Consider the following 22,007-nt stretch of genomic DNA (forward strand, 5'->3'; position numbering starts at 1 on the left):
AGGGGTATACTTCCCCTGGTAAGAGGGCGATTTTGAAAAACCCTTCCGAGAGTAGCTTTTTCTGCGCAGCTCATCATTTCTGCCCATCCGAAACACATTCCAACCATCAAAACCGTGCCCAGACCCCTCATTTTCCTAATCCTGCCCTGGGGGCACAGTGATTGTGAACCCTTTGGGGACATGCCAGAGGTTCGCCATCACTGGTGCTGGGCCACAGCTGGCCCTTTTTTCCTGCTCCTTCCCCAGAAGATGCCAGGCAGGGCAGCAAAGGCTCCGCTCTGGAGCTGGCTACGTCTTGGGAACCACGGTGGATGCCTTGAGGTTCGTGTGCCGATCTGGAATTGTGACTCGTGGAGCACTCTCCCAAAAATGGCACCCTCCGGGAACATGCGTCTCCAAATCTGAACAAACCGAAAAAAGCCACAGGCGTAAATATGGGTGTTCACATGCTGAAAATTAAGCCCTTTTAAACAGTGATTCTCTACTCCACCTCCTGAGAAATCCGTCGGGGGAGAATCGGACGGAGTTTCACGCCTACCCCCTCACCGCTGCCCAGCAAGACCCGCGGGGCGCCCCGCATCGGCCACCGGGCCACGGGGAGCACCACCCTTCCCCCCCGAGCCCCGTCCCTCCCGGCCCGCTCACCTGCAGCCCTGCGGCCGGCATCGCTGTTCGCCTCGTCCGCCGGGAGGTCGCTGTGGAAGCTCTCCGTGGCGCTCAGCCCTCCGCCGCGCTCGCTGCCCAGACTGCTCCGGCTCTCTGAGTGCCGGCTCCCCAAGGGCCGCCCGGTGCCCCAGCCTGGACCGCCGGCTGCCTCGCTGCTGGATGCTAACGGACGGCAGGACAACGGACACCCTCTAAGCCTGTGCAGCACGTCCGGCTGTCCGGGCTCTGCTTCTTAGGCCCGGGTGGGTGGGATTTTGTAGCACCGAAAAGCGACCCTCATAAAAGTCCCCCACATTTCTGAATCCCCCCTCGAGCGTCCTGGAGGGGGTTGTGCATTTCTGGAGGCCCCAGTTTGCCCAAATACAAACCATACGTGTCTCTTGGTTAAGGGCATCCCTGTGAAACTCCCTACAGATTCATCCTTTCTGAGAAAAATGCATCTCGTCGATATAATTTTTAAAAGCCAATGCTACGCCTTCCAAACAACGTGGAGCGATTTATCATGCCGGGCCAGGCGTTCAAAAATCCTCGGAAGGATAATCAATCATTGTCAAAGTGTGTGATAGATTAAAACCTACCACAATATAAATATGTTACAAATTCGCAGAGAGAGTTATAACGAAGCACGACTTTATGAAATGGAATCTGGGAAATGAAATTCTTCCAAAGGTTGCTTTGGAAGGAGCCAGGCTCGGGAAAGCTGCCTTAGAGACACGCTTCCGTTTGCAAAAGGTCCGTGAGCATGCACGGAGTTTTGCTCGTGGGCACACGCCAGTCGCGGTGTTGCTCACCTGATTCTGTCCAGTGCTTTCTGCTCTTGAACCCCTTCGTGCCCGCAGCCACGGAGCGGTCATCCAGACTCGAGGAGCTAAATTCAGAGTCGCTGTCGCTGTCACTGGATATCACTGCGGGAAGGAAAAATAAAGGAAAAGAGGAAGGAAGGGCACCCGTGATTCACACAAAGTCCCCCTGAGCCGCTCCAGAACCAGGTCTCAGGAAAATGGCATTTTGTCTGCACATGTCCGCGTGCTTGCAAAAAGGGACGCGTGCACATGGATATTTTCCCGCTGTTCTCACTTGCCCCAAGCTGGGATTCTTCCCTGCAGCTCCGGTTAACCGCAGACTCACGAAGTCCCAATTGTGGAAGCTCGTCCTTGGAGCAGGGGGCAAAAGCTCAGCGCCGGAGCACTTTTCAAACTAATATTTTATTGTTGAACGGTTGCTCTCTTTGTTTTCGGTTTTTGGTCTTTATGTAATCTTTTATTGGATCACTATTTATAAAGATCCTTTTATTGTTTTTGGATTGTATGTATCGTGAGCCGTCCTGAGATGCCAAGGCATGTGGTGACGACATACAAAAGTTTTGAATAAATACATAAAATAAATAAATCTGGCACTACCGCCTTTCCTCTGATCGGCCAACTGTTTGATGGTTTCCCCCGGTTGCAAAAGACTGGAATGGTCTCCAAGGGATAGCCAAGAAAAGGTTTAACTAAAATGTCTCGCATTTGGGGCCCCTTCTTCGGCCTTTGGTCCCACCCGGCACTGGAACACGGACCGCAAGAGGCTCTCCGAAATGAAACCTGGCTCAAACGGAGAGAAATTCCATACGCTTGCGTTTGAGAAATGCCGGGCACTCCGGTCTACTGGGCACGAAGAGAGTTTGTTGTCCACTAAGCAAAACCTTTGCAAATCATTCATCTCTTGCTGCCAAAACGGGTGCCGAGTTCCACTTCAGGGAAGCTTCGATACCCCCCTGGATTGCTTCTGTCCGGGAGCACTGAGGTTGAGTTTTCAGCTTGCGACTACGGAGATCAGGGTTCTGGCCGCCCCTTGGCCATGAAGCAAAGCCGCGGCTGTAGGGCCAGTCCTGGACTCTCAGCCTAGCCTACCTTGCAGGGCTGTTGGGAGGGAAAACTGAAGTAGAAGAGGAGGTTACAGAAACCACCTCGGGTAGCTTCGAGAACAGAAAAGCTTTCCACTGCTTCTTCCTCATACTCCCCTGGATTGCTTACCCATGAAATCAACTTTTCAGTGAGCGCTAGCATAATTTTCTGCTGCTTGGAAATGTGAGCTTGGCTGCCCCAAAGTTTCCTCAGTCAGGAGACAGGGGTGCTCAAGGAAGAGAAAACATTTATTTCTTCCACTCCAGGCCAATATCTTCCGATGTGGAAAATGCAGATTCAGCAATGCTTCATGACTTTTGCACTGGCTTCTAGTCAATTTCAACTGCTTTCGGACTCATTTCCAGTCAATGCTGACCTTTTCTTTTTGGGGGGGGGCAGGATGGATTGTGCCTGATACAGACCTCATTAAATGGGTGCCCCCTCTCCTTCTCTAACTTTTTACTGCTGCTGCAACTCAAGCAGGGGCTGAGATGCAGAGAGGCAGAAAACCAGGTTCAGTTTAGCTGCCACACATCTAAGGCCGCTATTTGAACGGGTAAATGGTCCCCACTTCACAGCCCAAAGGGGGGGGGATCTACAACCACTTCTGCTATTTAAATACCACGTGAGGGCGGCGGGGGGGGATCCAATTTAACTCCCAGCTGCATCGCAGGCGAGATTGGAGCTGGGTGGGTGGAGAGGGAGAGCGTGCGAGAAAAGCCATTTTGTCTTCTAGCTGCAAAGCTATTTGTCAAGGGACAGACAATCTGGCTGTTCCCATTCTAGTCTTTGCGGAGTCCGATCTCGCACCCCAGGACCTATTTAGAAGCTGGGTCTGAGACCCAAAACATATCAAATCCGGTATTCAGCCCGTTGACATCTATTTCCTCCTCCAGCCACCCGTACCACCTAAATTCCCAAATTATATGCCAGAGCACAGAACGGCTGAATAGGAGAAGTGTTGCGCGCCATGAGAAATACGTGTCTTTTAAGGAAAAATACATAAAGCCCCGGGGATTCCAGAAAGGCCGCAGCTTGATACGCTAATCTGGCTTTATCCTCCATTTGATCCAACTCTGCTAGAAGCAGGCAATTCTGCCTGCATCTCTGTGGTGGAAAAATAGACTCTCCCAACCCCCAGTGCATTAGAATTACCTCCTTTGGCAGAGTGTGCCCGCTGTCTCCCTGGATGAGTCACTGTTCTTAGCTCTCTTACTTTCCAATCAGGAAAGGGGCCCAGATCTGTGACTCGCACAGAAACCCAGCCAAGCATCTCCTCCCAAGGGCAGTGGAGTTGCATGCCCCAACAGCAAATTCTTTGCTGGGCACCACTTCCAGTTTCAAAATCAGGGGTGGAAAGGTCAGGAGACTCAATTACACCGGCAAGCGCACGGCGAAAAAGATCCTAAACTGAACAGGAGAACGAGGAGGTCCCAGGCACTCCAGGCTTCCAAAGAGGGAGCGTTCCCAAGAAAAGCAAATGCAAGGCAAAGGAAATCGATGGGACCACGTAGCCCAGCGTTCTGTTCACAGGCAAAGCTCACCTCTCCCCCTGGCCCAGGTGTAGGAGCGGGTCGTGGGCAGGCCCTTGATGCCCGGCGTGGTCACGGGGTGCGGCCTTGTGGGGGGATCGTGGCTTTTGGGGCCGCTCTTCAGGGGCAAAATGTACTGAGGAAGGCCTTTGTAGAACCAGGCGCCCGAGCGCTTCCAAACCTGCACCGAAAGAGACACCAGAAACGTCATCAGCGGATCGCCAGAGGAGATTAAAAGAAACGCAAGGCGCTAGTCCCTGGAGAACACAGTCACAATTGTCCTGTGATAATGCCTCACAGTGACCCTTAAGAATGAGCCAAAGTTAATGATCGAGGGATTGTCATTAATTAAAATATTTTTTATCAACAGCGATTCACAGAAATGAACGATAGCTAAGCAGAAATGTCAACAGACCACTAATCAATCAGCTGTCAGCTCACCGTGGCTTGACCGATAACACAGGCGGAGGCATCTGATCGGGGCAGGTAATTATTTATCAATAATGAAGACTGGGAATGAACACTGCAGCTGAGGTCTTGTCAATTTAGAAGAGGCATCCGTGCCGATGGGATCCCCTCTTTCTCCAGGCACATGGCGCCTTCTGAGACAGAGCGGATTCCCTAAAAGCAAAGCTTCCCTTTTGCTCCTGTACGATCACTGTTCTGCTCCAAGCAGAGATCCACCTGGATTTTAAAAATCCACAGAAACTCCGCAGCTGAAAGCGGAATAGGCCATGATCTGGTGCAGCAACCAGCATCCGCGGAAGCTTCAGAGAGGTCTGGCGAACAGAGTCCAGAAGGTCACGGGATTTTTGGATTCCTAGATTCAGGGAGCTCCGGCCTGGATCTGGGAATCTGTGATCAAGAGTTGGGGGTTCCTAATCTCAGGATAGCAGAAGCAGCGGGCAGAGCGGCTGAGTGCCAGGACGCGATGGCAAAGGTCTCCACGGACGGCGTTCGACTGTTCCCCAAACAACGCGGCCGGCCAGCAGAACAGAGTATTATTGCAGCAAAGCCGAGACGAAAAGGCGATTGAAGTGAGAAATGGGGCCCGCGAACGCCCTATTGTGATTTTTAATTTTTTATTGTGATAAAAACGCACCGCGGCTACAAACCCAGCCGACGCGATAAAGGCTGTGCCGAGCCTTCCAATTTCGATTTTAATAGCAAGCCTGCCGTGAAGGGAACTTATTAAACTACATTCAAGATATCTGCGCTGTGGCACAAAGGGGAAGACGAGGGGCGGGCACTGACTGGGGAAGGCAAAACAATACCCAAAGACGCGCGATTTTGTTTGGGCCTGAACTAGAAAAGGTGCAGTGAGTCCAGCAGGCATGGATTTGAATGAACAAAGCAAAGGAGATGGCCGAGAAACATCTCAGGCTGAAGATAAAAAGCCTAAGGAGCTTTCCACCTCCCTCCCTCCCTCCCTCCCTGGGGTTGCCCCAGTAAGGAGAAGCATTCACTTCTATGGGGCTAACAGTGTGTATAGCACTTTACACAAGCAAAACAGGAGGTGGTCTCTGCCCCAAGGAACTTACAGTACAAAATTTGACACTGGGGTAACAAAAGAAGTGGAAAGAAAGGTGCGAGACAACGCAGCAAAGGTTTTGTTGCTTCTCTCCAGCACTTGGTTTACTTACCACAGGGATCTGGGGATCCCCAGATTGTTGGGGCTCCCCCTGTTTTAAGCGGCTTTAGAAGTCAAGCCTGGTCTTTCCCACCATAATCAACGGTCTGAGGGGTCAGCCTTCCCCTCAGCAGCCGAAGGATGACCTTGCAAGCCCCTGGCTGCAATCTTGAGAGCTAGAAACTTGATTGAAATGAACAAACGGCGAGAAAAATTGGGATTGCTGAGGATGCTGAATCCTGCACCTAAGCCCACATTTCTACCCTCGCACGGTGAAACGGCAGCACAGGAGGGGAAGGTGGGTCAGGATCCGCGTACAGCCGATGCCCCGCCTTGCTTGGGCAGCGATATTAACAATGCCGTGAGGAACCGGGCTGATGCAGCCCCTGCTCCAAAAGCGGGACAGCAGCGGGATGAACAAGGCAAGTGGGCAAATTAAAGGTGCCCACCGGGAGCTTCACTGTGTGCCTGAACCGAGACATGTGTAGCCTCACATCTCTGAGCTCGCTGGAGGCAGGCAGGCAAGCTAGCTCTGCTCTGCTCTGCTCTGCTCTGCTCCGCTCTGCTCCGGCCTCAGGCAAGATCCAGACGTCTCACGTAACATGGGGAAGGCCCAGCCGTGGCTTCCCGGGTCCCTGCGAGGCTCTCCAGCCGGGCCCGATTCTCTCCTTTCTCGGCAAGCGACTGGAAGAAGGGCCAGGCCCCGCAGGGAGAAGCGCTCTGTCCCCCGTCAGCTCAGGGACAGCCCTGAACCCACCCCCAGCAGTGGGGATGACCCGACACCCCTCTGGCCTTGGGGGAAGCCTCCACGCTTAAGCAGCACAGGGGAAGGGACTTGGCCGGCACTGGGAGAAAGAGCTGCTTAAAAGGCCTGCTTGCGTCCCAAATCTGACGCCAGGAAACGAGACCAACCTTCCACCGGCCAGAGGTTCTGCGTCCCCTAAAGCCCTACTAAGTCCCCGTCTAGCTAAACCGCCGTGGGGAGCAAGCCTTTCTGCCTGGCTCAGCAGGACTCCTGCCCTGCCTCTCCACTCCAGCAGCCAGCCGAGAAACACTTCCTGTCCTTAACCTCACGAATGCAACGCGATTGCTCCGGTGATCAGGACGTGGCCGTAAATGGCTCCCCTTGCCCAGAAGAAAGGCTCGTAAAATGCACAAAAGGAGCCCGCAGAGCTTGGTGCTGCAAACAGGCTGCGCCTTGAATGGCTGGGCCCCAGACGGAAAAGGGGAAGAAGCAGGGGGGCTATTTTGCAATTTGGAAAAGGAACGGAGAGGAGGAGCTGGACGATAAAGGACCAGAAGAAAGAGATGGCGCTGGTGGGGAATCTAGACCACCTCTAGCCCAAGGTGTGGAAAGTGGAGCAGGGGAATCAGGAAACATTTTCTCTGAGGGACCCTGGGGGGGGGGGAGGTTTGACCGGCCTTGACAAAGGGCTGTTGAATAACACCCAGGTCTAAGCTCAACAGGGGAGCAGCTGCTGGGAAAATTTGGATAAATCCTGTCAGAAAAAACATTGCTTCTGTGTGCTTTTGCATTGTGGAATCAATTCTGTCCTTCTTCTCAAACCAAGCTCAGTCACTGCTTAAAATGGCCTTCCTCCCCCGCTCCTTTCTCTCACCTTTAGCTGTAAGCTACGGTAGACAGGCCATTTAGTCCAAATATACATTGTATACCTTCACAACGATTAAATAATAATCATTTGTTGGAATTCACAGTTTCCCAGGAAGTATCTTCCTAGCCCAGAGGGCTCCCTGTGCCCCGGCCATTCAGAAGGGTGCGGATGCATCACTTAGGGTCTGAGTCTAGATGGGCTTGTGAGTTCATGAATAGTTTCTCAGTAGCTTGAATTTACATGTCTAAGCAGACCGGGAGACGGGTTCAAGTTACTCAACTGAAGTGCTGATACACTGCAATTAGAAATATTGTAATCTCATTGTCACTGTACGATTGGCTGATCTGCCTTTATCTGTTCTGTATGTGATGACCTCAGAATCTTACTGTAATCTCTGCATTCTGTCATCAATTGCTCTGTACCTGTGTACTTGACCAGGAACGGTATAAAATACCCTGCAGCTGTATTGAAACCTTGCAGCGAGTTTCCCTCTGCCTGCCAGGTAATGCATTATCGTGAGTCTACCGCAGGAACCTGGGCCAAACAATAAAGCCACAGATGGTCTGAATGACTGATCCTTCCCACGAACCCGAGTTTTATTTCCACCTCACAAATTGAAATTCCAGGATTTTCTGACATCACTCAGCTGGTGATGCGGTAAGGCAAGACTAGACCCACAGAGACCTGGGTTTGGGTCGGAGCCATCCCAGGGCAGGAAGAGGTTCTAGATGATGAGTGTTGGGTCGTTCAGGACCCGGGAGAGCTCCCGGAAGCGCTGGGCAAAGGCAAGGTGAGAGAAGAGAAAGAGGAGGGAAGCGGGGAGAAAGTAGGCAGGCTGGGTATTTCCCATGGGGTTTATTTTTAAAAAATAGAAGGCGAGGAGGGGAGAGTTTTGGGGGGCCCGTTCTCTCAGAGCTCTCCTCCGTTTGGGTCCAAGAAGAGGGTTCAAAGCTGGGGTTTCCCACATGTCGATGCAGGACCAAGGAATAATTGTGTCTTTGTTGGTGAAGGGCTTGCAGGAACTCAGCATGCAAATCACAGCATGCAAATAGCCCGGAGCAACACCGAACGGAGTGGAAAATAGAAGCCGGCTCCCCTTCAAACACCCACCTCTCTTTGCTCGCTGCAGATCTTACAGAACCAGACCGTGCGTTTCTGAGGCCCCAAGGTTTCTATGCCGCATTTCGTGCAAACTTTCTGGAAAAATTAGGAGACAAAAGGAAAGGGGGGCAGTTAACAAGGCCAAGATATCGGGGGCCGGGAACGCCAGCCCCACAGCTGCCGCTCGAAGCACCGAGAGCCTGAAAACCGAGCAGCCGTGCCGTCGGGTGCCGGTCCTTGCGGGTCAGGCCCTGAATTGTTCAGTGGGCGTCCCAAATCTCTGGCAAGCTCTGTGGACCTTTTTATCCACAAATTAAAGGTCCAGGAGCCCTGGGAATTTCTGCCCCCTCTGATCCCTTGGACAGGCAAGCTCGCGGCCCTCGGGAGCTTCTCTCCCTACTGCCCTTCACCCCACAGATCTGGCTGATTAAGGCTTTTCCCTGGAATCATGTGCCTCCCCCTGCCCCCACTTCTCAATATTTAGCAGCCCCTTCGAAATCAAGAAACAGAAGGAGATCCAAGCACTCAGTACCATTTGGGGCACTGGCACTATGCCCCCCCCCCCCAATGAAGCAGCGCCCTGGAGCATTGTGGGAAACGGTGCCCACCAGCTTGCGGAGCATGTGGGGAGAACCCTCTCGGGGCCTGGTGCCAAGATTCACTGTGGAATGCGCTCCCCAGAGAGGTCCGCCTGGTGCCATCGTTATTTGTTTTTCGGTGCCAGGCTAAGACCTTTTTTTTTTCCAGACCTTTTTATTCAAACAATATTTTAACCATGTTTAATATTTATAGGTTTTAATTGTGCAGCCAAGGTGTTTCGGGGTTTTAATTGTATTGTATTATATTTATTGATTTCTGTGAGCCGTCCCGAGGCTATATAGCAAGGGCACGGCATGCAAAACTTAAAATAAATAAATACACCGGCCCTGCCTTCCAGGCAGCTCAGACTGCCGGGAGCAGAGGCGATGAACTGCACTTATCCCGAGGGCCAGATCCCCGTCCAGAGATGCTCGCGAGGGCCTCATTCTGGTGGGGGCTGAAGCCAAAGGCATATTTTAGCTGAAAGTCTGTACCCCCAGGACATTAGCCCTAGAAGAGGCTTTTCCCATTTAGAGTTAGATGGGGGGTGGGGGCAGATGACACACAGCCATTAAACCCCCAAATAAGTGGAAGCCATAGGAAAGGGGCAGACCCACAGCGAGCGGGCATGTCCCGCCGTGGAGCCCCAGGGAAGGGGATCAGGGGCCCAGTGCGCCACATCTGGCCCTTGAGTCTGTGGTTCTGCAGCCTTCGTCTAGAGCTGGGCAAATATTTAGGTTCTCCGGGCAAAAACGGCAGCGGGAGAGCCCCCCGCTTAACGTAAGTGGGCACCAGCCAACACCCCAGCTTTCCAAGCTCCGGCTTGTGGCATTAATCAGCTCTTCTGAACCTGGAGAAAAAGCTGAGCAAGTCCAGAGAGGCTGATCTGGGCGAAATTAAGAAATCCTTCAGAAGGGAGGGAGGGAGATGTCGGGGGAAACAGCCAGCGCTCGGTAAGAATAATAAAAAAGAGCACTCTTAAAGCGAGCAGGGCGTCTTTCTCGCTCAGCGGTGGCAGTGGCTGGGAGGAAAAATTCAGGGCTCTTGATGGAACCGGAGCAGCTGCAGATGGTGCTAACAGCCATTGATCAACTCCAGGAGGGCCGGCTAGCCCATTAACAACAGACGGCCAGGCGGAGCCTCGGCCGGCCAACCTGGCGACAAAAGCCACGCGAGCCGCCGGCCAGCCTGCGCCTGCAACAGCTCTTGGCGTGCAGCCTTTGTCTGCAGGATTCTGGCTGTCCAAAAATGTCCCTCCTCGGCAGGCTCCGCATTTGGGTCCGCTCTGTGCGGGGCTGGAATTAAAACTGTGTCTCCGGGACCCATTCGGCTGGCATTCCTGCGGGGTGGGGGGCGGTCCAGACTGAGCCGGGCAGCTGTGCTCAGCATCTGGTGATCCAGGACTCCGGCTGCAGCATCCCAGCCCGGTGCCCATGAATCCGGACATGGGAACATGGCTCTGCCCCACTTCTGAACACGGGAGAAACCGCTCGCAAACGGCAGCCGCTTTTTCTCTGCAGCGGCTGCTTTAAACACACCCACGGATTGTGGAGAGGAAGGGAAGAGCACCGGAGGGCAGGGAAAGCCACTGGGTTCTACCTGGAGCAGCAGGTGCGGCACCTTTTCCCAGCCCATCCACGCCCACCTTTTTTACCCCAGGTTGGTTTCTGCCATACACCTTTGAACCGAAGCCCGGCACCTTCACCGAGAACGAAAACGGCACATGACGGAAAAGCATTCGGTGTGTGAGGGGCAGACCCGAGCTCAGCCTGAAAGCTCGCAAACAGGCTTGCTGGGAGGATGAAGTGCCGGGGAATCTGTTCGATGGGGCCTTCTCTGTGTTGGCATCCCGATTGTGGAATTCGCTCCCCAGAGACGTTCGCCTGGCGCCATCACATTATTCTTTTCGGCACCAGGCTAACCCCTTTTTATTTTCCCAATATTTTAAGACCTGACGGTTTTAAGTAGGGTTTTTATTATTGCTAAATTTTAGAATGCTGTGTTCTAATCAATTTTTTTCTTTTCTTACATTTGATTGTTAAGCAGTCCTGAGACTTCAGTAATGGGCCGGTCTAGAAAAGTTTTAAATAAATAAATGGAAGAAAAAGGGGTCAACAGGGAAACGCCAAGAGGATTCCCATGTGGAACGTGTTAATAACTGCGTCAAAGCAGAGAACTGTGTGGAGCAATAATTAGGGCCCCTCAGTTAGAAGTGTGGCCCCGAAATGGACATCACAGGCCATGAGGTTCCCGCCACCAACACCTGCCAAAGCAATTGTTCACCTGGCACATTTTCCCTGGGCAGTGATACTCCAGAAACACAAGCTGGCTCAGCCCTAAACTCTGTTCTGCACCAGCCACCTGCCGTGAGTTTTTCCTTTCGAAACCTTATCACCATCCTTACATCCAACATGGGATCCCAGAGCCGTGTTTACAGTAGGAAAAGGAGTGGGGGAAATCCAATTACAGAAGCTACGCGTTAAAAGATAAATGAAAACCAGCAAAGCAAATGCAACTCTTCAGCCAGCAAAGCAAATAAACAGGCAAGCGATCAGTTTTGTTTAAAAGTGGATGGTATTTTGGTAGCGAAATTCTACATGGCCCAAATGCCCGGGACAAAAGGAATCTTTTTAAGTTGGCACTGAAAAGAGAGCTAGATTTGTGCCCACTGGTTCTCCGTTGGGCGGCCATGTTGATTACCCAAAATGCAGTGCCAGATCTGATGAGAACATCGGCTGAGGCAGTGGGGCAGCTGGCCGACACTGATCTCTCATGCAAAGTGATTGCTGGAGGCAGCGCAAGGTTCTAGTCCCTGCTGAGCCATGGAGCCCGCTGGGGGACACAGCTGACCTCCGAGTCTGGGCTCGAGGGCCCCTTTGGTCACATCTGTGGGCTAGTCACCAACTCCCAGCCTTACAGGGTTGTTGTGAAGCTAAAGGAGTGCAAGGAAGAGCTTAAACAGCCCTGGCAGGTGTTTAGCAAGAGGGAAAATGGCAGGATATTGAGGCAAAAATAAAGGAAAGCCGAGCGAAAAATACGATTTGCTAACCATTCCAACACCATCCTGCTGCCAATTCGAATTTGCAAAACCTTGCAGCTCTCTGTTGTTTGGAAAAATGAAGCCTTACCGCTTTCCTCCCATCCCACAGGAATTGATATTTACGGCTTTCAAAATATTCCATCTCCAAACAGCTTGTACAGTCAAGGACTCCTCCTTGTGGCCATTGGTGCCATTGCCCAAGAATATTTAAATAATTGCATTGCCTTTTTAAAGGGTTAATTTGAAAGACTAAAATCTCCGTTATCCTTCCAATATCGCCAGGAAAGATGCAATTATCGCTTTTCCCTTTGATCTGAAGTGTTGGGAGAGGAAGGCCAAGTCTGCAGAGAGGATAACTTGCAGATATTTAAAATGTTTTGCTGTTGGGTTTTTTGTTCTCTCAAAATTCTAGATTTACATACCAAAGAGAAGGAAACAAAAAGGATCCATAATTACGGCTGACGAATTTATCCCCAGCTCAATTAATATCAGCAGATTTGGCATATACGGTTGTTATTTTAATGACTTGAAGGGATGTGGAAGGGAGAGGGACAAATTCTGTGCATCTTTTGGTTTCTCCGTTTCTGCTTTTTCCTCTGTTTTTGGTTTGTTTTCTCCTGCCCAATTTACTCAGCCATCAGAGCATTTTCATTTCCACTGCCCTTACCAGAAAACCCCATTCTGGGGCAGAAAGCAATGCAGGCAAACCAGGGTTAAGCCATGGTTCTGCATTCAGACATCACAACAAGCCATGGTTTAAACAAGCCAGACTTCACAAGCCAATGACCAGCCAGGGCTTCTCTGAGTTCTTTGCAGCTGGACAGTAAAACCAGGGTCTGTTTCAGACACAACAAGCTGAGCTTCGACAAAGCACATTCCAGAAAGCCGGGGTGGTCTTGCGGTTGAGACGGGCTCAGGCAGCTCAGGCAGAGTAGGAAGGTCTTGTTTCCCACCTTTGACTCCTCAAAGATAAAATGGTGGGACATCCATCCATGCATCCCAAAAGGGATGCGCACCTGGGCCATATGTATTTCCATACCTGGGCCATATGAAATGCTTCCTCAGATCTCAGTCTATTTCAGATCTCAGTCTATTTTCCTCCCTCTCAGTCTATTTCAGACAAGAAAGTGAAGTGAAAAAAGAAACAGCGGCTCAGGTGTAGGAAATCAGAAATAATGTTTTTAGAATGGGTTCTCCTTCCTTCCTTCCTTCCTTCCTTCCTTCCTTCCTTCCTTCCTTTGCCCTTTGTAATTCCTTCCTCGCAAGCCCCATCTTGCAGCCGGATTAAAAGAAGAAGAAGGGAAAGGCCTGGAAGTACCGCACCGAGCTGTCAATTTGAGATCAGTTCCCTGGGTAATTTCAAAGCACTAAAACGCTTTCCCTGAGCCACCAAGCGTGAAGGAGACTTGCCGTTAGCGAGCTAAATGGAGTTCCTGATGGGAGGGCAGTGGAGCAGGGTCAGAAAAGAAAACCAGGACTCTGTGTGTGCGCGCGCGCGCGTGTGTGTGTGTGCGCCAAGACAGATGAACAGGGCCACCGAAGGAGTGGCCGAGATCAATTTCGGCAGGACTGAGGGTCCGCCGTTCAATTTCATGAAGAAAAAAGCACCTATTTCCTTTGGCATCGCTGCTGTTTGGCAAACGACGACTCGGCTCTGAGCAAAGGCTGGAAATTCCGATGATTTGCACATTTTTACGGCATGGCTTACACCGGCTGTGCGTTTCTATATGCGCCACCGGGTTCTAGGCTGCTGGTTTGGGCTTAGCAAGGATTACACAGCTCAGGACCACGAGAGCTGACAAAACCTCTCCCACCGGCAGCCTGCCTGCAGGCAGCTTTTCCAGCAAGAGAAAGGCCTGGTTCTTCCTCAGACGGCAGGCAAGCGGGACACAGCCTTTTTGGTAGTGGCTCCCCGACTCTGGAACTATCTCCTTGCAAGGGCTGCCAGCACCAGGGTTGTTATCTCTGATCGCCTAAAACGATCACACGGAGCTTGCCAAGAAGCCCAGTCGGACCCTCTCTGCACTCCGTTGTGCTCCAGAAGATATTTCTTTTATTTAGAGGGATTCATTTCAGGCTAGGGAGACTGCGTCCCCCAAGGGGGTCTGGGAGGTAGAAGTGGCCCCTGGACCTCCTGGAGTTGCCCGCCCCGGTTCTGCACGGAGGGACGGCAGGGCAGGGCAGAACAGTGCTCGCTTTGCGAGGTAGACATTTCCGCGTCTTTTCTCCGCTAAAAGGGGTTGGTGGTAGGAAGTGCCTTTCGCTGCCGGAGATTCTGGAAAGTTGGGGCTGGCCAGAAGAGAAAAATCAGGATTGTTTGGAGAAATGGCTGGACATGACCCCAGATGCCACCTCACCGGGGCTGCTGCTCATAAAACCCCTTTAATCACAGTCGATTGGGTTTGGCGCATCTCTCTGCTCAAATACATCCATCAGATGCATCTGTTGTCCTACAAGCACAACCTCTGCCCTGGGCGTGACCAGCGGTGTCTCAAAGCGCAGCGCACCATTGAAAAAACAAAAACAGAAAAAGCTTCTAGCCCTCATGACCGAAAGGACACCACTTTTTGGAATGGCGTGGGGTTCGTGATGCTGGAGGTGAGGAAGCAGGGCAGGGATCGCAAGAACTGTTTTGCAAAATCCCAAGCTACGACTTGCCTGAATGTCGGGTGAAAGCAGGCCTTTTGCAAAGGGGGAACGCTCCATACAAAATTCCAGCTGCGGGAATGGTGCGTCTCTCTTAGCAAAGGGAATTTGAGTGGGAGAGATGATTTCATGGGGGTGGGCTTGACTTCATCCCCCCCCACATGCTCCAGGGGCTTCATCCAGTCCCCAGTCCAACAGGGGATTGCTTTCCCTCCATATCAAATACGCTCCATCTACTTAACCAGCGTGATGTCTGCAGATTGCAGAATTTGGCCTTTCCTGGCATGAGATTTAAAAAGATAGAAGCACAGAGGGTCAGAAGGAGTCTCCTGGGTCATCTAGTCTGACCCCCGGCTCCACTCATGACATTTGTTTTGCCCTGGGTTCAAGGATGCTCTTTTTGGGAAGTTCTTTCAAAATCAAGGCGAGGCACTGGGTGTAGTCAGTCCAGAAAGGACAGGCATGGCATTAGGGTTCCCTGGGGGGACAGCCGAAGCTCTGGACGCCGGCGGGGGCAGGGGGGGCTCACCTTTTTGCAGTCCTGGCAAAACACAGCCGTGCTCCTCAGCAGCCCCAGGGACTCCCCACAGAGCAAGCACTGAGATAAGCCGTTGCCCATCACGTTCTTCCGCATGTTCTCGAGCCGCTCCACCAGACGCCTGCGAAGGAAAACCCACGATTTCTCTACCATCCAGGTGCTGAATGCGGGGCTCCCCAGAAGGCCACGCCCCTTCCCCTGACCCCGCCCCTTCCCCGGGACCACCAGTCATCCAGCACTTTCCTGGATTTTCTGCGGCATTCCCCCCCCACCCCCAGTCCCTAAAAGAAGGGGATGTTTCTCCTAAGGACTAATTGCAGGAAAAGCCTGGCATTACAACAGGCTTCAGGTCCTGCCTGGTTTTCTTCTGGCCCCGCCCCTCTGCTTTCAGCCCCGCCCACTGCAGGGAAGGCCCCGCCCCACCGTTCCCCCAATTAAATTGGACCCTCGGCCGAAAGGGGTTTGACACCTGGACCACAGGAAGAAACATGAGCCAAGCCTTTGGAGCAACGCAGGATCAGGCCTGGCTGATATCTGGATGGGTGACTTGATATTGTGAACTTTATTTATTAATAAATAAATGAATATTGTGAACTGCCCAGAAAACTTCAGGCATGGGCGGTTTAGAAATGTTGTGGTTGTTGCTGTATTGTTGGTGGTGTTGGCTGAACCAAAGATATGGGGCAAGAGCAGAACGAACATCACCGGGTTCCTAGAAGCCTCCGGGCAAGAGAAGAGGTCATGCAAGCGGCAAGAGGAATTTGGGGCGCTCGGAACAGTTCTGGCACCCTGGGGGCGTCAGGCGCCAGTGCAGCGTAGGGGTTCGGGTGTGGGGTGCGACTTAGGAGGCACGGGTTCCAGCCCCCCTTGGCCATGAGGCCCACCGGGTGACTTCAGAGCCACTGCCAACGCCTTGACCCCGGCCGACCTCACAGGGCTGTTGGGAGGAAACCCGGTGAGTGGATTCGGGTCCTTGCCAGGAGAGAATAATAATTGGGGAAAATCACACCGCTCCCATCCACACCCCGTGCTCACTATTGCGGGGCACTGGAAGGGCCGGATTCTTATTTAGGCTTGGCTGAGTTTTTTCCCTCTGGGCATCCTCAGCTGCCCAGGGAGAGGAAAGCTGAGACAGCAAAGCGAAGCAAGGAAAAGCTCTCCCAAATCGCAGGAGGCCCCCCGTACCCGATCCGCTGTTGTTCCACAATGTCCAGTTTCTCCGCTCGCTGGATCACCTCCAGAATGACGTCCATTTCCTTCAGACTCAGCGCTTGCGTCTTCCTCTGTTTGTCTGTCTGGAACGTGTGCACCGACCAGCCGGTCTGAAGCCTGGACGGGAAGGACCGGGAGAAGAAGAAAAGCAGGGCTGAACCCATGCCAAGGACCCTCAGCGCCCCGGCTTTGCAGGGGGGGTTCCTCTCCCTGAAGGGCGGCCCCCCTGTGAATCTGCGGCACCCAAAAGCAAGACCGACCCTTGGGGTACCCCAAAAAAACCCACCAAGCCATTTACCCAGCCCGAAATCTTCAAGGACACCCTCTCCCTCACCCCAGCATCCACAGACACTTCTACCAGAACAGATACAAACCGTTTGTCGCCGTCTTAATATCTCATTTATCGGGTTTTGAAGCTATTTGTCTGCTTGGTGGTTAACTTTATATGCTCCTGTAAAACGTTCAGCTAAAAGCACTTCCAAGAAATGCGATATTGAAACAGCCGAGCTCACAGCTGCATCGGCTTGAGTTATGTTTTAATGCTTTACTAGGTGGTGTTACTATTTAGTCAAAACGTGCATGTTTTCCCTCTTCTGTATTTATTTGGAAGGTGGTTTACAAACAACAGAATAGGGGAAAGAGACGCATGGCCAGGGAGACTGAATGGGGAAAGAACGATTCAATCAAGAAGAGGTGGGGGTTTCGTACTTTTTTCTTGGAAGAAATAAATAGAAATCCAAGCAATCTGGTTTCTAATTTAGAATTTTGCAACCTTCCAGAAGGCAAGTGGAGCAGAGGAAAAGGGTGTACAGGGCGGCAGTCGGTGGATGCCCTTTTTCCCTCCTTTCAGCCATACCTAAGAGCTTCCTACGTAATTAAATTTCCAGCCGAGCAGGAGATAACGAAATCACACCGGGCCACGTGTCCCGGCCCTGTCGCGAAAGGCGCAGGAGGCCAGCTGGGAACGGAGCCATGAATTACGAGGACAGTGAGGGTCCGCCTGCCTGCTCGCCATCCCACGCCCCCGCGTATAAATCTGAAGTTTAAGCGCTCGTGCTGGGATTAACCGCAACCATCTTCCCCAGGCTGGTAGCTCACAGCTGGGCGGGACAGCAGTTCCCAGCATCCGCCCCAACCAGGCCTAGGCTGCCAAACTGGGGAGAGCCGAGGGAAAATAGGAAAATGTTTTTGCGTGGAAAGAATGCAGCGTCTGTTCCGGTATGGAAGGCAAAACCCTGAGCAGCTGAGGGTTTAGATGCACCCTTTCCCTCCCTCCCTCCCTCCCCAGCCTACCTCTGTTAGGGCAGAAAAAAGTACTACAATACCCAGCATGCCACGCCAGCTGCCAAATGTGGGGACGCAGGATATTTCCTCTGTCGAAACACGTCCGAGATCGTATCCTAGGCACACTTCCCGAGTCACAATTTATTTGTTTATTATTTAAAATATTTATATGCCGCTTACCCTGCCTGCGGCATCTGTAGGTGGCATATCATTGGAGTCTAGGCTGTAGACCTCATAATTAGCAAAGGGAGAGCAGACTTGCAAATCTGCCTCACCACATTGAGGGTGACCCTGTGTCTTCCTCTATAGAGGACTGCTCTCGATCTGAAGGCATTGAAGTAAATCATCTTATAAGACAGGAGAGTGGGTCTCCTGCTTGAATTAAGCGTGGCGCTGCTATAAATTGTTGGCATTTAATTAAAATTAATAAATTGTTTTTTCTGTCTAAACATGCCTCGGATTGCACTCTTCGTTCTCGGGAGTTTAATTAAACGACAGCCAGTTTTCGTGGGCTGAGCTGCTCAGATTTAGTCAATTTTTTTCTCTATCTCTCTTTGCACTAATAAACAGGATTCACAGCGGGTGTCCAATTCTGATTTAAAGATTAAAAAGCAATGCAACCATTCCCCATCTGTTGGATCAATGAGATAAATAAATTTGTGCCGGCGATCCATTCCAAGTATGCAGGTGTGAATATACACACATTTTGTGCGGATGGGTCTCCTCTATTCTAGCAATGCTTCGGCAGCGATTTCGCTTCCCAGAAAAACTCAGTTTCTGCTTCTTATCCAGGAAGTACAGGCAATTCTGTGCTGACTCCCCACTCAACCTTTCATTAGTTAAAACCAGAGATACGGAGGAAAATTTGGCATCACCTTATCTAGCAAATAAGCTGCAATTAGCTAGACGGACAGAGCTTCTTGCAAAGAACAACAGTTCTCATCATCCACAGCCAAGAAGCCCCAGAATCCGGCAGTAAAAATGAAAGCTCCAAAATTATTTCCTTGCAAATAAAGCTGTTCATACCCACACGGTCCAACGGGGAAAAGCTTTTGCACATGTCCTTCTGGGCTTGCCCGGTTGCCTGTGCCCCAATTTGAGGAGCACCCGGTTTTAAAATTTCCCACAATGTCTTGCAGCGATGTTGTGCCAGAAGCATCGCAGGGAATTTAAAATGGCGGCTTCAGCTTGCCCTGTGCTGACCGCTTTTACTGATGAGATTTTAAAATCTGAATTTGCAGTGTACCATGCGAGTAAATTGTCCCTACCAAGGTATCTAGCATTAACTGCACAGTGAAAAAGAAGGCGCAAGGCTGAGAGGATGGCCCAGGGCCGGCTGGATTTCACTGGGAAATGTGAATAATTTTCCTCTTCCCTCCTCATCGCTTTTTCCTTGTGTGTCGTGCCTTTTTTAGATAGTAAACTTGTGGGACGGTTGCTAATTGAGTCAAAGTTTCTCCAAGTGGAATTCTTTTTGGCTGAGGAGCATGATATAAATACTTTACAGAGATAAATCATAAATTATAACCATAGGGCAAAAGGGGAAGGCATTGAGAGATACATACTTGGCCCGGAGGGCCAGCTGCCGGTCATTCGGACAGACCCACTGGTCACTCCCATTGCCAAAAATGGTGTCAGACATGGTGATGGATTGCACAGGTGACAAGCGGCATCAAACCTGCAGGAAAAAGGTTTTAAAATAGAAATAATGATATTAACATTAAGCAGGGGCCAATGATTCCTCAAAGAGCAAAGGAAACTTCATGGTTAAGTCCTACAATTTCCCACCTTCAAACCGGCTGCCCCGATCTCACCCTCCAAATTGGGCAATCCACAAGCTTAACACCTGCTGTCTCCTGTTCTTCATGGTGAAGGCTAAACAGAACAGCAAAATAAAACAGCTAAATGGAGCCTCCCTGTTCAGAAGAAGTCTATCCCCAAATTCCAGTCAACGGAACCAGAGGGGAGAAGTGGCAACTGGCAAGCCCCTTCAGGGACCAGGATGCTGGAAGACCACAGAGCTTCGGTCCAGTCCAGCCAGACTCCCAGGAGCAGAAAAGAGAAGGAAAGCAGCCAAGCCGTGTCAGGAGAGACACCTGCCTCTTGCTGACCCAAAACCATCAACATAATCTTGCATTTTAAATATCGCGACGCACGTGCGTTCGGCATTTGGCTTTCTTGGAGTCTGCCACCAACATGCGGAGAGAGACTGTGCAGAAGGCAGCTGGTTCTGTCCATAAAAAATAAAACCAGCTGAGAGAGAAAAAAAGCGCAAGGCATCCATCGACCTACACATGCTAAAAAGCCCATTTCCCTGCCCCCTGGGGCTGCGTTCCCATAAGCGGCGCCTCCGTGGGGACCATACGGTCCCCACTGCGGAGTCGGCCCGTGCTGCCTGTTTTCCCACGAGGGCGGGAGCTGCGAAAGAGCCGGCGTGGCCTCGGCCACGTCTTAGACGTGCTGGGGAAACATAAGTGCTTATCTTGCCACCTGGGGCTTTCCCAGTGCGTGGAGAGGAAGTGGGACAAAAGCGATCCCGACAGCCCACGGGGTCCCAAACCCGGGCGAGGTTTGTGTCTGTGCTTCGAGTCCGAGCCTTCCTGGATGCGGCCCAGCAGCCGGCTCGAGACGCTGGCACAGCGAGGCTGGGTGTTGAGGACTGGCTGCTTCTGGCCTGGCCTGCTTTTGGTTGCCAGCTACCACTACGGTGCGGCCCGGGGAGCTTGCTCAATGCAGAATCCGGCCCTCGGGCGGACGAGGTTCCCCACCCCGGCTTCAGGGCTCTAGGTTTGCATGCACTTTCTCCGGCTCTGCAGTTCCCAGTGAAAGGGGGTCCCTTGCCTGCAGGCCACTGACCCCATGCATCCATGCACACAATTTATTTATTATATTTATATCCCACTTTCCCCCCACAATGTGCCGGACTCAGTGCTGCTGGTTCAGCTCTGTTTTTCAAGCCTTGGTGGCTTGTTGCCCTGCAGTTTACACAAACTGAATGTTAGTGGGTTTTCTCTGGAGAAGAATCTGCCCAACAGGCTGGCCGAAAGCCCCTCATAATTTATGCCCATTTTCCTGACTGAGAAGACTGAGGCCAAGATGCTCTCGCGCAGGCTATACCCAGGGACCTGAAGGTGAGGCCCTCGCTTTTCTCCGCGAGTGATTTCAGCCAAAAGGCACACACAAATGCCCACAATCCCCCTGCTCTGCAAAGTCATGTGATGCTGACGGGCCAATGCAGTGTCACCAGCATGTTTCCCAGGCTGCCCTGGCTGCCACACTTAGTCTGAGCAACTCCAGTCTGGCAGAAAGGCATTCAAGCTCCCCTGAGTACCTCCAGATTTGCTTAGGCCGAGCCTAAACATCCCAAGAATTTGTGGCTCTGTCTGGACTAGCAGAGCTGCAGTGCAGCATCTTCAGCCTTGCAAATGCCAGCATCCCTTTTCCTTTCTTTATTTAAAAAAAAAACCAAGCTGCTAGTCCTTAAGGCTGCATAAACAGGCTCAAATAGATACACTCAGGCAAATATTTATTAGGTGCCAAACAAGACACAATGGGCTTGGACTAAGGCGACCCGCATTCAAATCCTGCTGTTTCCACAGCCCAACTGTCCCCTTGCAAGCCTATTTCTCCCTCTCCCATGCTTGGCAGGAGATTTGGGGTGAGGGGGGCAGTTATTTTGTGCCACTCCAGTACACCATTGACTACAATTACCCTCATTTAAAAACACACACCCAGTTCCTTGTCAAACAAGAAGAGTTACAACAAAACACAAACATCAACACAACTCTGAAGGTACCTAAAACATACAGAGAGGAGCAGGGACGGGAAAATCGGGGAAGGGAAAGTGCAAAATTTTGCAAGACAGCCTCTCTCCCTCCCCCAGTTCTGCCCCATGGCAAAATCGCCCAACGCCCCTCCTGCACACAAGGCCCCGAACGCGGGGGGCACACAGCAGCGATCCCTAATTTAATTAATTTCTCGCAGCACGGCGCTGGCGAGCCCTGGCTGTATTCAATTAGCCGGAGGCCTCGTTTCTGTCACATCAGACGCCTTTCCACCGATGGGGGACGGTTCCGTTAATGGAAAGAAGAAAGGTACCTTTTCCGCCGGATGGCAGGTGGCAGGGTGGATTTTTTTAAATTGGTCACGTCTTCTGGGGGGTACCAATTAAACAGGACTTTGCCTGCCCATCCGGCCTGATTCCCAAGAGATCCGCGCCCAGACGCGCCGGAGTCGGGCTCCAGGCCTGGTTTTGCACCTGTCCGCAGTGCCCGCCTGGT

General features: G+C 51.8%; 1 protein-coding gene across 1 annotated transcript in view; it reads right to left on the reverse strand.

Moving 5' to 3' along the window:
- The window catches only part of LOC123023559 (rabphilin-3A-like), a 78,218-nt gene that overhangs the window by 54,042 nt on the left and 2,169 nt on the right, over positions 1 to 22,007 (reverse strand). Inside the window, 7 exon segments of the mRNA XM_044430400.1 lie at positions 646 to 828; positions 1,458 to 1,571; positions 4,097 to 4,265; positions 8,438 to 8,524; positions 15,223 to 15,352; positions 16,417 to 16,560; positions 19,293 to 19,405. Of these exon segments, the coding sequence (XP_044286335.1) occupies positions 646 to 828; positions 1,458 to 1,571; positions 4,097 to 4,265; positions 8,438 to 8,524; positions 15,223 to 15,352; positions 16,417 to 16,560; positions 19,293 to 19,369 (904 nt within the window). The 5' untranslated portion in view covers positions 19,370 to 19,405.

Source organism: Varanus komodoensis, unplaced genomic scaffold (assembly GCF_004798865.1).
Source record: "Varanus komodoensis strain SLA01 unplaced genomic scaffold, ASM479886v1 scaffold20_1, whole genome shotgun sequence".
Lineage (NCBI taxonomy): Eukaryota > Metazoa > Chordata > Lepidosauria > Squamata > Varanidae > Varanus > Varanus komodoensis.